The 15580-nt window shown below is 40.9% G+C and overlaps 1 protein-coding gene across 4 annotated transcripts in view; it reads right to left on the bottom strand.

The window, feature by feature from the left end:
* Positions 1-2155: 2155 nt before the first annotated feature.
* Positions 2156-15580, bottom strand: part of ssbp4 (single stranded DNA binding protein 4) — a 92223-nt gene continuing 78798 nt past the window's right edge. For 2 of the 4 annotated variants that reach the window (XM_080505990.1, XM_080505992.1), the window contains 12 exons: positions 13284-13367; positions 10347-10473; positions 10117-10184; positions 8712-8776; positions 7379-7424; positions 7242-7277; positions 7055-7109; positions 5681-5751; positions 5381-5459; positions 4918-4946; positions 4719-4820; positions 2156-2363 (listed from right to left, as the gene is read on the bottom strand). In XM_080505990.1, the coding sequence (XP_080362116.1) occupies positions 2283-2363; positions 4719-4820; positions 4918-4946; positions 5381-5459; positions 5681-5751; positions 7055-7109; positions 7242-7277; positions 7379-7424; positions 8712-8776; positions 10117-10184; positions 10347-10473; positions 13284-13367 (843 nt within the window). In that variant the 3' untranslated portion in view covers positions 2156-2282. Of the gene's footprint in view, positions 2364-2430; positions 2569-4718; positions 4821-4917; positions 4947-5380; positions 5460-5680; positions 5752-7054; positions 7110-7241; positions 7278-7378; positions 7425-8711; positions 8777-10116; positions 10185-10346; positions 10474-12756; positions 12784-13283; positions 13368-15580 lie in introns of those variants that run through there. The other 2 variants (XM_080505993.1, XM_080505991.1) reach the window with 2 other exon arrangements.

Here is a 15580-nt window from a genome sequence, read left to right as displayed (position 1 = left end):
GGGCAGAGTGAAGACGCCACGGCTTATTTGCTTCTCTCTGCCTTGTCCTCTCTCTGTCCCATCCTCCTCAACCATACAAGTCTTTAGCAAACAGTGTGTTATCATAATCTATACATTTAGCCACATTTACTGTAGTCTATAAATTTAGCCACAATGAGCCAAATATTCATCGCATCTTTTTTCTATGAAAAACATGGACAGTTTCATTTATAATTTACTTTCAGCTGTATTCATTGGTAGTGACCGACATATCAAAACATGTCAATGATATCAAAATGCATTATACAGTATTTACAGGGAAAAAAAAAAAAAAAAAAAAAGAGAGGTAAATTAAAGGGTGGGGCTTTGGGGGCCAGACTTGGAGGAAAGAAGTGAGGTGTGTTTCACTACATAGAGGGAGCACTGGACAGAGTGATTCCCAGGCCACTGGAGGCCAAATCCTGGAGACGTCCCTGTTGAATTCTGGGTTCACATTGATATCAGGAAATCTTTAAGTACATCACCGTCACCCACAGAGGCTACAATGGTTGTTTGGTTTGTTGTGGGGTTGAACACAGCTGTGACGTAGGCGCTCGAGTGTGGTGCATCATTTATCCCTTTGAGACAGTGACAGTGAGTGTTGATCAGGCCATGAGTGCAGAACATCCGGAAGGAAACGAATAAACAGCAGAATATGTGACTATACTTTTCTTTGTGTGCAGATTTATGGACTTTTTCTAAGTTGAATACCTTCAAAATAAAAGCAAAAAACAAACAAAAAAACAACAACAATCTGCTCAAAACAATCCACAAAATATAGATATATCCATTACAAGTGTCCATCTTCTTTAGACTGATGTGATTTAGAGACCCCGAGGTGCATTGTTCTGCATCCTGGGACACCTGGATCCATTATCCCGTATATACAGGAAGCGCTGAGGGAGCTGCTTTGATGGGAACTCCAGGGAGGCATTTTACTTCAACCTGTTTTTTTGTTTGGGTTAAGAAGAGATTCATACAAGACAGAAAAGTTCCACCCGAATTGAAAGGCTGCATGAATCATACCCGAGGTGTCACCGTCTCCTAATGGAGACCCTGGTGACAGACCCAAATTAATCCTGGAAGGTAAAAGGAGCCACTTTCGGAGTCCAAAATCAAGCTGAAACAATACATATCAATGAAGGTGGGGAAGGAACCACATTTCAGGATTCACAGCCAATTTGTAATTAATTAACAAACTAAAAAAAAACAAAAACAAGCAAAATCAGTTGGGTTTTTTTTTTTTACAGACAAGATCCAATTCACAAAAGAGATAATAAGATCCACAAAATGCTCTCTATAGCCGTCTGTCATCAAATTTGGATTCTTCCTGACAATCACCTCAGGATGTCGATTAAACCACTTAAACAAGCTTTTTAAGACGAGATAGTTATAGACATCTGATCACTCAGGTGCTTCAACAAACACTTGGTAATGGAAACAAAAATGCTCTGAGTGAGTCTCTGCTTTAACAGTACGGGCAGTTTTGCCTACAAAACTCGACCCGCCATTAGGTGAATACAGTTTAAATATTGCAATTACACTTCTTTTTAAAGTTTAGGGGAAAATAAAAACACTTAGGAAACTCAAAGTACACGTTCAGATTAAGTTGTAAGGAGAGGTATGTGGAGTGAGACTTGCTGCGACCGAAAACAAAACAAAACCAAACAAAAAACAAAAAACAAACAATACAAACAACAAATAACAAATAACCTAAATTCATGTAAACAGAAAATCATTGTGCATTCTTTCCGAGTGTGTGCTTATTCTGTCATTGTTGATGCTGCTGCTGAGATAAAATGTGCCCTTTACAGGATATCTTAACTAAATTAGTAAAATAATATTAATTATGCAAATTAGAACAATCATCCCCCCAAAAAAAACCCAACAACAACAACAAAACAAAAAACCTCAATGAAAACAATTCTTGCACGAAAATAACATTATCAGTTCATATTTCTTTCATTAATTCTGCCGCGTAGGCAGAGCTTTTAAAAGAGCGTTTTCACCTCATGTCAGTCACAACTGCTTGTCCCCATAACTTATGATCAGCATGACGTAACGGCGGGCTGATGGTGGGATAGAGCTGAATGCAGAGGAGCGTCTTGATTGGGCCTGAATCCCCCTCTTCCAAGAGGCCGGGGTTTTTTCAGCTTGGGAGAAACGAGTTCGGGCTCTCGCTGTCCTTTGGGGACCCCCCGATGGGGCCCCGGCGGGCAAGGAGGAGTGGAGAGGGTCTCCTTCCTTGCTGCTTGAAGGCCCCTTCATGTTCTCACACCCATTTTGCAGGCGTTGGGATGAGGAGCCTTGAGGGGAGTCCTGCCATCCAGGGGAATCACCAGGGGCTGTGCGGCGCAGCACAGCATCCACAAAGAGGAGGGGAGAGGGAGGGAGGGAGGGAGGGATGAGGGGGGTAATGCAAGAGGCACCAGGGTGGGTGGGGGAAGGGAGATTGAGATAGAAGGGACATGAAAAAGTAAAATAAAATAAAAGGTAAAAAAAAAAAAAAAAAAAAAAAAATCACACACTCATCGTCATGTTGGGTGAATACTGCAAAGAGAGAAAAAAAGAGAGGGAGGGGAAAAAAGGATAAGCCAATACTATATTAAAATTGTTACTCTACCCAGTTTAAGATGAAAGCAATATAGCGACTTGAACTCGATGCCATATCCATTATCCCAGCAGCAAACGCGCATAACCCACAGCCTTCTCTCATTAATCTTAACATGTCAGTAAACCAAGCAAGCAGAGCAGAGTCCAGCCCAAAGAGAAAATGTTAAGGAAGTTTAGATGTCAGCGATGGGTCAGGGTCACATTATCCACTTCATATAGCAATCTCTCCATGCACCAGACAAGGCAATAACGGGCGTTTGTTGTTCATGCTTCTGTTTTGTACATGCTTGAGTTAAGTACAGCTGGGAACACAGAAAATCAAATGAAGGACGAGGCTCCGTGGAGCCACGGGGCCTCATTTCAAAACTGAGGGCCAAAAAAAAAAAAGAGCAGAGTTTGGTTTCAATGGCGTCATTTTGGGTTGCAAAATCAGCCCATTTTAGCAGATGCGTTTATCTATTTTCTTATCAGAACGTCATGTCACACTTCATATCAGACACGCAAGATATTAGTGAGACATAAGGACCTGTTTATGGACTCTGAATTTTGAAATCAGGGCAAAGTGTTTTTCATTGGCAGCTTGTTTGACGTAATATAAACACTAACAGTTGTATCGTTAACAGAACAAGTCGTCGCTGGATCAGCGCACATGACCAGGCCGCCAGAGCGATGAGGAAGTGAGGCAGTGAGGCCTGTGTTTCGTTTTATTTAAATCATTAAAAAATATGGCCAATGCAGCGAGCAAAAATTCAAGACCCAGCATCTAAAAGCTTGCACAGGCCATGTAGCGGATAGCACTTAAAAGTGAGAATATCCCACCTTCCCGTTCAGGCTAGGGGACTTTTCTATGCACGTTTTGATTGTTCTTTGTGAGTTTTCTCCTAGTTTTTAGGGTGACTCCCTCAGATCAAAAACAGGCATTTGTGGTTAATTGATTTCTTTAATTGGTGAACGTGAGAGTGCTTTTCTGTCTCTGTGTTTTCCCAGCGAAGAGTCGCGCATCCTGAACAAAAGAGGTCCTAAATTGGAGATTGTGTTGAAGATGGTTGCATAAAGAGTCTAAAAAGCATGTCCTTATATCTCAGGGAAGTGTCATGGCTCAGATGATGATAAAAGAATGAATGGTTGATTTTTGGTCATAGTTGAACACGTATAAAATACAAACATACAAGATACTGTTCACTTTAAATGACAACGAAAAGGAATAGTAATATCAAATTTTGTCTACTTTCAGTACAACAACATGATTTGTCTAAAAATGAGACAAACACAAGACGATTTGGCAGAATAGACTGTTTTAGGGGTTTTAGGTCAATCTACGGTTTGTGTTTTACAGAAACGTTTGACAACATAATAAAGCAATACATATCGTATATTTCACACTGAGTCCCGCCACCATCTCAACTACAGTATATTTTCTATATTGATTTTTCTATGTTCTATTTCGACCATATATTTTGGATTTTTTATAACAAAAATTAAAGGAGAACATTTTCTCTTTTATCAGATCGAAAGTGGCTCTATTTGACAGGCGAGTCTGTGCCATGCTTTTAGTTCAGAAGAAAATGTTTTTCTATCGATTTTGGAATATAAAGAAGGTTGTGCTGAGAGATTTATCATGATTTACCTACATTAAGAAAACAATAATATAAAATAAGACAAGGGCTGCCAACTAATGTTAAGGATTTTCTTTGAATAAGTAAATATTCACACCAGAAGAAGGAACTGGGTAAATTACATCTGAATAAATAAAAGACTTCAATAAGAATGGAAATATAAAATTTTGTCATAACTTTGTTCAAAACTGTGAAATTTCCATGTATGCAAGGTTTATTACATATAAACTGAAAGTCTTTAAAAAAGGTTTTCTCACCTAATAATGGCACTTTATAAGTCATAATAAACAAAACACCTATTAAAATCTTAGAATATCACCTCCATTAAAACACTTTTCAGTTAATACTGGAAATCTATTGGTTTATAAGCTCAGAGTGTCAGGATAACTGACAGAAAACTCACATATGAGTGTGTTGTGAGTGGATTGGTGTACGTGGCCATTGTGATGTGTTGCCAGGTTTGGTACTCACACTTTCACTTTGGAATGGGTTTAAAAAGTTGCCTGCCATCTCGCCGTCATCCCGTGGAGTTCCGGGAGGATTGTTCATGCCCGCCATGTTGTTGGGAGAATTCTGCAACAAGGATGAAACAAAGTTACGGTTAAAACAAACATTTTTTTCACAGAGACGGACCTACGGGCATGAAGATAAGATCTTCTCGCAGTCTTACCTTTGGCAACCCATCCATGTCACCAGAGCCTGCGTTTGGATGCAAAAGAGGAAGTAGAACCATTAGAGTTAAAGGATCCGTGGTTTCCTGCTGCTAATTCAATGTTGGTGCAGAGAATGAACAACCTTCTAACCTTCTTATATGTAATGAACTTTAATTAAGTTGTTTGTTTCGGATACAGAGGAGCATCAACTGCAACAACTGCACTAGCTTCCCTGACCACCTTACATGGTCAGGATCAATTGGCCGACTCACTGCCCTGCTGCTCTGCTTACACCTTGGATCAAAACGAAAATAAAAGCGACAACACTTCTTCCATCTGCCAGAAGAGGGCAGAGTGTCACCTTTAAAGTCCTGTCCATGCACAGAGTAACAGGTTTCAGAGAACATCTTCAGGAGCTCTCACTAACTGCCTGTTATGCACATTGTACACTGTTTTTTTTTTTTTTTTTTAGCAACTCACCTAGAGATCCGTTCATATGATGCTGCTCCATAGCGCCCATTCCACCCATGGGCCCATCAGGACCAGGTCCCATTGGGAACTAAAGACAAACATTCCCATCATTACTAGATACACAGCTAAACATTGTGAACCACATTTCCTCAAAGGGTTTCAGGATAGATTTGATTTTTTTTTTTTTTTTTAAAGAACAGATGGCATCACATTTGTGCCCGACGAGACGTCGCAATTGAAAATAGCGATGGGGAAAAAAATGTAGATTGACTTAAAAGTTTCATTGTAACCTAACAAAACAACACTTACATTAGGTCTGTTTCCACCAGGACCGATGGGGTTCATCATTGTGTAGATATTTTCACCTGAATTCGTTGAGTCTGTCAAGACAGAGCAGTTGGATCGTAAAACCAAAATAACTCCCACACTCAGAAGTACTTAAAGATGAGCTCTTGCAGCATTACTTCTATTCCATAATTAATAATCAATTAGTCAAGGAGGAATAGTCATAAAAAAATTTGCATTTAGAGTATAAAATGAGCTAATGTACTATGATGTACTGTCTTTCAAAATATTTAACTCCATTTCAGTCAAATACGTTCAATTTCATTTCATCTACAGCACACGACCAGAAGCACCTCTATGTTTCTTTAATTGCCAGTAAATAGTTTCACTGAGTCTGTCAGTTCATTCGGCGCTCTCTACAATATACGATGAAAGAAACCCATTATCACCTATTCCTGTAGTGAGGGGATTCGTTATTATATGGACACCCTGGCAAATTAGCAGCAACCAGCACAAGCTGTCTCTCTCCTCACGTGTCTGTCTATCTACCCTGAAAAGACTGAGAAGAATGAGGTGACCTTGATCTGACATTGCAGGTAGAAAGTTGTGAGCGGATAACTGAAAAAATGTGGAGAAAAACACGAATTGTGAATTGAAAAGAGCGGTGGGCTGATAAGACTTGGTCCCCGTGCGAAGTGACGACGAAATCTTGCCCGTTCATGTCGCTGAACATAAGTCATGTTTGTCGTTGACAGAAGAGCAGCAACTCAAGAGGAAAGTATGTATTTTTTGAGGGAGTCTGGCGTCTGTGTGTGTAGACATGTACGGTAATTATTACTTTTGTGAGGACCACAATGTGTGTACACATTCATTTCAATGGGGATTTGTTGTCAGTAGTGAGGACCAAAACCTATACTATTATTTGTTTTATTTTTAGGTGCACAGTCTTTGCAGGTCTTAGCTGTTGGTGAGTTTCACAGTAAATAAAATGTACGTCGATGTTCCCCGAATGTCTGAATGTCTACTCTTTGAGTCGGTGTGAATATCACTGCAAATAAGATTTCCTCCAAACATGTTACAATAGAAATGTGTATGTTCTCAGCAAACGAGAAGCAGAAACTCTCCATTGGTTCAAATAAATATGAAAAAAAAACAACAACAAAAACAGCCCTTTGAAAGAACACATCGCATTTGAACCTATCTTGCCTGTCCCCACGTTGTGTTTTTATACGCAAAAGGTTCAGTTTCTCAAGTATTCTGATTCCCATTTATGCGCGTGTGCCAAAGTGAGGCAAGTCTCCTACAGAGAGCAGGCTTGATGTTACTTAAACAGGCCCTCGTTCAGTGAGCACTCCATAAAAGCAGAAATCAGAAGGAAAACTGAAGCGTGTTAGTCACCTCCGGGGCTCGGCATGATGGGAGTTCCTGGTGGGCCGCCTCCCCCTGGAGGGCCCTGAGGGGCGAGAGGAGAACAGGGGGGGTAAGAGTTGAGTGCATATAGAAGGCAGTATGCCTGCTGGATATCACGGCATGACAGGTAATTTATGGCCCACGGTCGAACACGAGTTCATGACGGGACACTTACCACATAGTTGCCTGGAGATGAAGATGAATAAGCTATCTGTGGAGAGAGACGACCCGAGGTGAAACAAAACATGAGACACAGTTATTGTAAACACACTCAGTCATGTAGGAGTGGAGACAGGAGGGAACATGACTCACTGAGTTGGTGTTGGGGTTTGGCCACGGCCCTCTTCCACCAGGACCCCTGAAACACAAACAGGGACGAGGAGGAGGAGGAGGAGGAGGAGGAGGAGGAGGAGGAGGAGGAGGAGGAGGAGGAGGAGGAGGAGGAGGAGGAGGAGGAGGGTGTTACAAAGCAGCAGGAATCTCAGGAGCTGTTTTATTTATTGTTTTTCTCGTGAATTTAAATTCACATTTGTTGGTTGTTGTTTTTTTGGTCGAATAAAATTCATATGCAAACAAATTGTACACAATATACAACTTTACCTTTCCAGGAGACACACATGCAAACCTTTCTCTTGATTGCTTATCGTTACATTATTATATTAATAAAGCTGTGAGATGCACTGTGATATAATGCAAATGTGAAAAACGGGTAACAACTTAAAACATAAATTGATGTTAATTCTAATTCCATTCTAGGTCCAACCGTACTTTATGGATACAGCACTCATAGTTATGGGCTTTCACTTTACTGTATGCTTATGCTACTCGCCTGATAGGTCATTTACCTTAGTATGCAGACTATTAGTTGTCAAATGTAGGTTCTCCTGTTTAAATCAAGTCAAACTAAAATCCAGGTCACTCGCTCTGATCATAGTACAAGGTATTTGCTAAAATCATACATTTCCTTGTTGGAACAAATCAAGTCTGTCCACAGTTTTTTTAATTATTATTATTTAATAGTAAATTGTAGCTTTATCAAAGCAAGTGTCTTAGAAAGTTATTTATCGTTCTTTCCTAGGAAAATATGTGATTTTTGATTTCTGTAAATTTAGAATTACACTGCAATCGTTCATCACTTCAAACAAACATTTGAAAAGCCTTTTTTTGTTTTAAAACGGATTAAATTACCTCACTAATCATTTTAAAGAGTATTTACATTGACTGTTTCATGCAAACATTTGGTGCAGGTATTCCGAAATGCTATTCATGGTGTTCAATTACATGCATGAGATAATCAAGAACACTTTAAATTAGTTACTTATTGAATAACATATTTTTCTGTTGAGAGTTTGCAAAGATTACATTATGTTTCCATTATATTGAGATGTACTACTCTTTTTCGAATATTCTGCCCAATACATGTATGCAAATATATTCAAAGGGTTGAAAAGCAGTCATATGGAGAAATAATATATTTACAAATCTATTATTTATATGCTTCCAAAATATTACCACCCATGACACCAAACAATGAACTTAACCTCAAAAGTGAAATGGCTGATAAAATTCCTTCAGCTGAATTTTTGAACTTTGATTCAGAAAGGTGAAAAAAACAAAAACAAAAAAGTATCTTCTGTCCACTCACATGTTCATGCCAGGCATTCCTGGCCCCATGGAGTTTGGCGGAGGCCTCATTCCTCCACCGTAGTTCTGCGCAAAGACGTGAACAGAGAGTCAGTACAGGGTCCCACACCTGCTCTGAGTGCAGGTTTGAATCTTGATCAAGGTCAGCGGCGATCATGTCTCCCAATAACAAGTGTTTAATTATGTGCATGTATGAGCCGCATACGAGCTGTGTGTGGGCTGCATGGAGTGGGCTGTGTGAAAGTGGACAGCTGTGTGTGCGCGTGTTTGTGTATGTCTGTATGACGCCAGTCTCTGTGTACGTGCCTCCATGTGCCCATAACTCCCTTCTGTGTATCTGCATGTATGTTTTCATGGCTGCACAGTGGGCGGTTTGGCTGGTAGTTGATACGAGTACTTTGGTGTGTGTGTGTGTGTGTGTGTGTGTGCGCGCCCATGTGTGTGTGTATATATGTAAAAGAGTAGGGGGGCAAGCCAGAGAGCAGTTCCACTCAGAGGAAGAGTTTTGTTCAGCAGACGATTACACTTGTCGAGCAGATGCCACACCAGCTGCTCGTACACTCACTGCCAAAGTCACCGAGCCAGGGTGGCACAGAGAGGGGCCGAAGGGCACAGGGTGTGTGTGTGTGTGTGTGTGTGTGTGTGTGTGTGTGTGTGTGTGTGTGTGTGTGTGTGTGTGTGTGTGTGTGTGTGTGTGTGTGTGTGTGTGTGTGTGTGTGTGTGTGTGTGTGTGTGTGTGTATGTGTGTGTGTGTGTGTGTGTGTGTGTGTGTGTGTGTGTGTGTGTGTGTGTGTGTGAGGTGGCAGGGTACAGGAAGAAGCAGCTGCCTGGTAATGGTAATTCAAAGGGACACTGTTGTTCAATCATCTTATGCACCACAGCAAATCACATTAACAGAGGTTCACGTGACAAGAGGACAGCCTTTGGTAAGAATGTGTCGGTGGTGACTTGGTGTCTTAATAGTTTTGAGTTCGTCCCGCTAAGCGCGAGTCAGCGGGTATGGATTTAAGCCTGGGCAACTGGCGCTGGCAGTGGACGAGCTTTGGCCTGAGCCAATCTGATCATCAGACCACATCTGACATTTAAAAGAAAAGTTATGGGCCTGCTCAATCCAAAAACTTCTATGCAGCAGAGGAGAGCCACAATCTACGTGCTGTTTATGGGCTGCTGCTTTGACATTACAGCTACTTTTATGGAGGCTCTCAAAAAAGGGCAACAACAACATTGGCTATGCTCGTAATGTGACAATCAAAGCACCAAATGTGGTTGTGTGTCGGCTCCAGAGTGAGAGTCCAGCAGGCTGGTGATGGTGAAGGACACTGCTCCCTGCCACGACTCGCTTAAATAACACGCTTGCTTTGTGTTTGAATCTGTATGACTGTTATTAACTTGCGAGTGTTACCGACCTGTGGGCCCATGCCTCCCATGCCCCGAGGAGGATTCATTCTCATTGGACCTCCCATGTTTGGATGCCCTGCGACGAGAGACACAAACTATCAGCATGACTGACAACTCAAAATATAAAGTAATATTAAACACGAGGGGTAAATACTATCGCTCAGAGATGTTTGTTTTTTTCTCACAGGTAAGTGGTGCATTGTATTTCCACCGTATTTCCATCACTGTCTGTCAGTACCTTGAGGTCTGGTGGGGTCCAGGCTGTTTGGAAGGAGAGGCTGTGACCCGGGAATGCTCCCAGGAGGTTGATTTGGCATACGGAGGGAGGGCCTTGGGCCACCTGGGTACCGTGGAGACATGAATGGCTGCAGGAGGGACAGCAATCATATTTTTTTTTTCTCAATGATCATATGCAACACAGTTTTTCAATTTGTGAATCAACAATCTTTTCAATCCGTTAAATACTGAATCCGGCGCAATCAATGAATTGAGTATTATTAAATAGAACTGTAGACCTATATTTGCATATATATCAAATACTCTTGAAGTCAAGCACACAGCTCACTCACAGCTGAGTTTATTAAGTAAATGTAGTGGGAGTTGCAGAAGAGAGAAGCGTGTGCTCACGAAAACACAAACTACTATAGGTTGTGTTTATAAGAAAGGAACTGAGGGCTCAGTGAAGATTAAATTAAATTTCCAGCTTAATGTGATAACATCCATGTCACATCTTTGACCCGTCTTTCTCAGGAAGATGATTTTCAATCTCTTGATGGCCAAGTGAACACGTCTGATAACTTAATTAACGATGACATGTTAAGGCTAACTGAGTTTTGTAGTGTTTCTTATAATAGCATAAACTCCCCACTACATACTTCTTTTTTTTTTGTAAATTATCACATATTCTCATTTAGTGCACTTTATTGATACATTTAAGTTACCTCTGACCTTCCTATTCTGGAGGTGTTATCCTCATATGTCAACAGGGGGAGCTATTCTGTCAAAGAATGATGTGCTGTTGCAGTTCTGTGACATTTCTGAGGAAAGCAGGTCCTGTCGTTAATGTTTGGCAAGTAAGACCTCAAGGTGGTTAAAAAAAAAAAAAAAAACCTTTAAGGCTAAAGGTAAATAAGGACATCCGAGTGAGAGTCAGGAAGACAGATACATGTAAGACAACATGCTGGTGGGTAGGTGGAGCAGAAAAACAGCAGTAGCTGAACGTAACTGGATGACAGGACGTAGAACAGACAAAATGTTCAGCGTGTCTCTTGTTTTGTGCTTTGTACTGGACATTTTTTGCCTCTGCACGGCCAAGCCGGCAGAGCAACACGAATTCTGTCTGGATAGTGTTATTCACAACAGAAACTTAAGACAAACGTGTCTCAGCTAAGAGAGGACAAGAAGAGGCTGGCGAGGACTCCGCACACAGAGCCAGAGCACAACTGGTAAATAATGTAGAGGACCACAGACAGATGGTTTTCAGAATTACCTATGAGAGTACTCTGCTGCGACTCACAAATACCAGCACCCAGCGAGCGGTAAGTCAGCATCAGACGACAAGAACCAATTCCTAACTCAATCCAAGTATTTTGGAATCCGGGGAGAACGTGCTGATCTGCATGCTCGTTGGGTAAGGGTTGTGTGTTTCGGTCACAGAGCATGAACCCCAGAACAATGTTCAAATCATCATTGTCACACAGAGATAAGAACAGACAACACAAAGATAACAGAAGACTGTGTTCCACTGCCAATTTAGACTGTATGTCTTGTACCTTGTCTGTATGTATGGGGCAAGTGGAGGACAGGTTATATAATTACAATTAGTCCTTGAGGCGAGGAGTGACTTGCTATTATTCGAATTCTTTTCTCCTTTCACTCGTGTCTATCTTTCTCTCGGCTCCTTAGTGCTCCTCCTCTGACCATGTTGTGGTGGGTTTGTCCATGAAGAGCTGCACAGTGTCAGGCTGTGCTGCAATATTAATGGTCTATTGATGGACTATGGGATGGTGAGTGCTGGGCTGAGGGAGAGGAGGCCCTCCAGATGCACCTCCACTCCGTGCAGCTGGGGCAACAAAGCTAAATTATTCATCCAGTCCACCATCATGGATGCTGCCCGTCCTGCCCGTGAGCACAAACAAGGGATCTGTGTTTGTGTGCTACGAGTGAGTGAGTGAGTGAGTGAGTGAGTGAGTGAGTGAGTGAGTGAGTGAGTGAGTGAGTGAGTGAGTGAGTGAGTGAGTGAGTGAGTGAGTGAGTGAGTGAGTGGCTGTAAAAGCGAAATAAGGCTTTGTTCATTTCCATGTCCAGTGTCAACACATGTATGTAAAGGCAAGTATGTCACCTACTTCCGGTGATGCCTCTGCAGGTGTGTGTGTGTGTGTGTGTGTGTGTGTGTGTGTGTGTGTGTGTGTGTGTGTGTGTGTGTGTGTGTGTGTGTGTGTAGTGTGAGGCCTAATACCAAGTGTACTGAGTGCATGTCTATAAGCACTGAAAATATTAGGGAACACAGAAAAATGAAAAAAAAAAAAAAAACGTTTTTCTTGTGTTCATTTGACATTACAATGAGATTGATGACAAATTAATTGGTGGTTGTAAATTGTATGTTGATTGTGTTTCTCTCTATGTAAACCCTGTGATAGACTGCTGACCTGTTGAGGATGTAACCTGCACTTTGCACGGTGTAAGCCGAGACTGGTTGCAGCCTCCACCACCCTTAACATGGATAAAGCGGTTATAAAAGTTGAATGGCCGACTCTTGAAGCTAAAAAGCACAGAATCAAAGCCAAGATTTTACAAATCCACGTGAGTTCAGGTGACCATGGTAAACAGATTTTACTTGTGTAGTGTGTTCTCACTGCTTTAGATGTGTAAAAGTGCCTCACAGTTAGTCGTACACATAGGGACACACACACACTTGGGGCTTACTGTCTTGCCAGATATCAGTTCTATACATGGATAAACAGAGCTTGGAATTGAACCACCAACCGTAAAGTTAAAGGCCAACCTGAGCCTCAGCCTGCTTCCACCCAGAAGAGAAACCTTTCCTAAGATTATGATGCGAAAAAAAGCTGCAAGCACATTCCCACTCAAAGTCCCCATGACACACTGAATTGATCTTTATGGAGAGAGAGAAAAAAAAAAAATCAAGGATTATGTAAATGCTTGTTTTTCTTACCTGTCCATGAGGTCCCATCATGGGATTACTGGGGTTGTGTGGGGGAGGCTGTGTGTGAGGGGAAGGCTGAGATCCTGGCGGACCCTGGTGAGGAAAGAGATATAAAGATGTCAATGAAGTGAAACAATGCTGATTCTCCAGCCTGCGCGGGAAACAATGAAAATAAACTAAAATACAATAAATCCCCTTCAGTTTAGTTTTGTCAGATGATGAAGATATTAAACTCACTATGCTGGAAGTGATGTAAATAAATTATGACATACACAGATGGAAGGTTACCATAATCATATCAAAAAATATTAGGATTCAGTAAGGATCTGTAATCTTCAGGAATGCAGCATTTTGCTTATTCCATGACATGGTTCAAACCTCAGTTTAAAAAATAAATAAATAAAAACAAGGAAGTGGAGGTTAGGGGTGTATGTATGTATGTGAAAGTCATTTGATCCCCTCTGTGTTGTGTCCTTTTTGTTTTTTAGAAGAAGAAATCATGATATAAAAGGAATAAGTGCAGCTTAAGGCTGCTCAAATCCATTTAATTGAAATATACATTTCAAAAATTCTAATTAATTTAACCTGAAGGTCATGAAATCAGAAAACAAGAGAGTGATACACTTTAAGAGTAGAGGAGAATTGTAAGCATCTACACTATATCAATGCAAATTGATTGTTTCTTACTGCTCCACTGGGCTGTGTGAGAGCAGTGTTGGACTGATGTCTGTGAATAAACACCTGCATATTTCACGTGTTTCCAGTCCACCCCATAAGAAATAAAAAAAAAACTAAACAAAAACCACCCAAAACAAAACAAAACACTACTTGTCAAACTACATCCAATTCACATAGCTAGTGCAAAAACAAACAATATCACAAAGTATTTCCAAATATTTTGTTAGTTCCTTAGACAGTTGAAAAGGTAAAATAGTGTCTGCTGAGAAAGTTACAGCATTACCAAAGCCTGTGGACATGTTGCTGACATGCATCATGAAGCAGGAAACGAAACACCAGAGGGATGTAATGTTGGCTCGTGTCGGGCACGTGTGTCTGTGTGTGTGTGTGTGCAACAAGGATTATTTGCCTGCGTGCTGCTCATTAGGACTCAGAGATACAGTCACACACATTCTGTTTCTTCAAGCGGGTTTCACCCGGTGGTCAAGTCAGAGAATATCACAGAAGAGTCACTCACAGTAATTAGAACACACCTTTGTTGCAGGTAATAGAAGTTTCCACTGACATTTCTAAAGGGTTACATTGATTTTAATCTGCAGCAATAGTTCATAGAAAGGATGAGGTCCGATCAATTCACCAAGAGGGCTGTTATCAGCTACTGCCAAACCACAATTCACAGCATTTTCACACAAAGTATTATTTTGTAAATTTCCCACTGGTGACACTTGATCCATTTTACCAGAGGTAAAAGCTGTCCAAAACCAAATGGAGAGACAAAACAAGCTGATTCTGATGCTATCAGCAAAAAGAACCAATTATTTAAACCCAATTGAGCCTCATTTTGGCATTGAAACAGAGAAATGATTTGGTCATTTGAATAAACTCTAATTTTAGAGCTTTGTAACTGCTGCATGAGCTACAAAACAACTTTATCATTGACTTAACCAAATTCCATTCGAGTGTGTTAATCTCTTAACTCCATATATATATATATATATATATATATATATATATATATATATATATATATATATATATATATATATATATATATATATATATGAAATCAAAGGAACTTTGATTTATTTGTCTCCAACAGCAACCTCATCTGACCCCAGCAGCAGAAGCTCCAGCACAGATGTGGAGCGCGAGGACCTCCCACTGCAAGGCCAAGCTTATCTGCAGGTCTCATGTATCATCGACCATTACAGGTGTGTGTGCATGAGGTGTTCAAGTGAGCGGGGATGAGAACAAATGTGAGAGCTCCCTCTTTTTTTTTTTTTTTTCACAGGTTCAAGGAGGATTTTCCATTCTCAGGTGCTCAGTTCGTACTGACTTATGGCTGTGTGTGCATGCACACTATGTGTATTGTCAGAGGCCGCTGAAGGGCGGAGGGGGCGTACCACTGTAACAGGTGTGCATCTTAACACCATGGTGGGAAGATGGGAGGATTATGGGATTACCCATATGCAATATAACTTTACGCCCAAACACAGACACACACTCGTAACACTGCTCGGGTAAATCTGCAGAAATTGACAGAAAAGATGTATCTCTACACACGGCTGAGATGAAATTACTTTTTTTTTTTACTAATCTAACATCATAAAATAAGTTTGTTTCTTTTC

The sequence above is a fragment of the Blennius ocellaris genome, assembly GCF_963422515.1.
Source record: "Blennius ocellaris genome assembly, chromosome: 12".
Lineage (NCBI taxonomy): Eukaryota > Metazoa > Chordata > Actinopteri > Blenniiformes > Blenniidae > Blennius > Blennius ocellaris.
The sequence above is the reverse complement of the archived record's forward strand: the minus strand, read 5'-3'. Positions and strand labels throughout refer to the sequence as shown.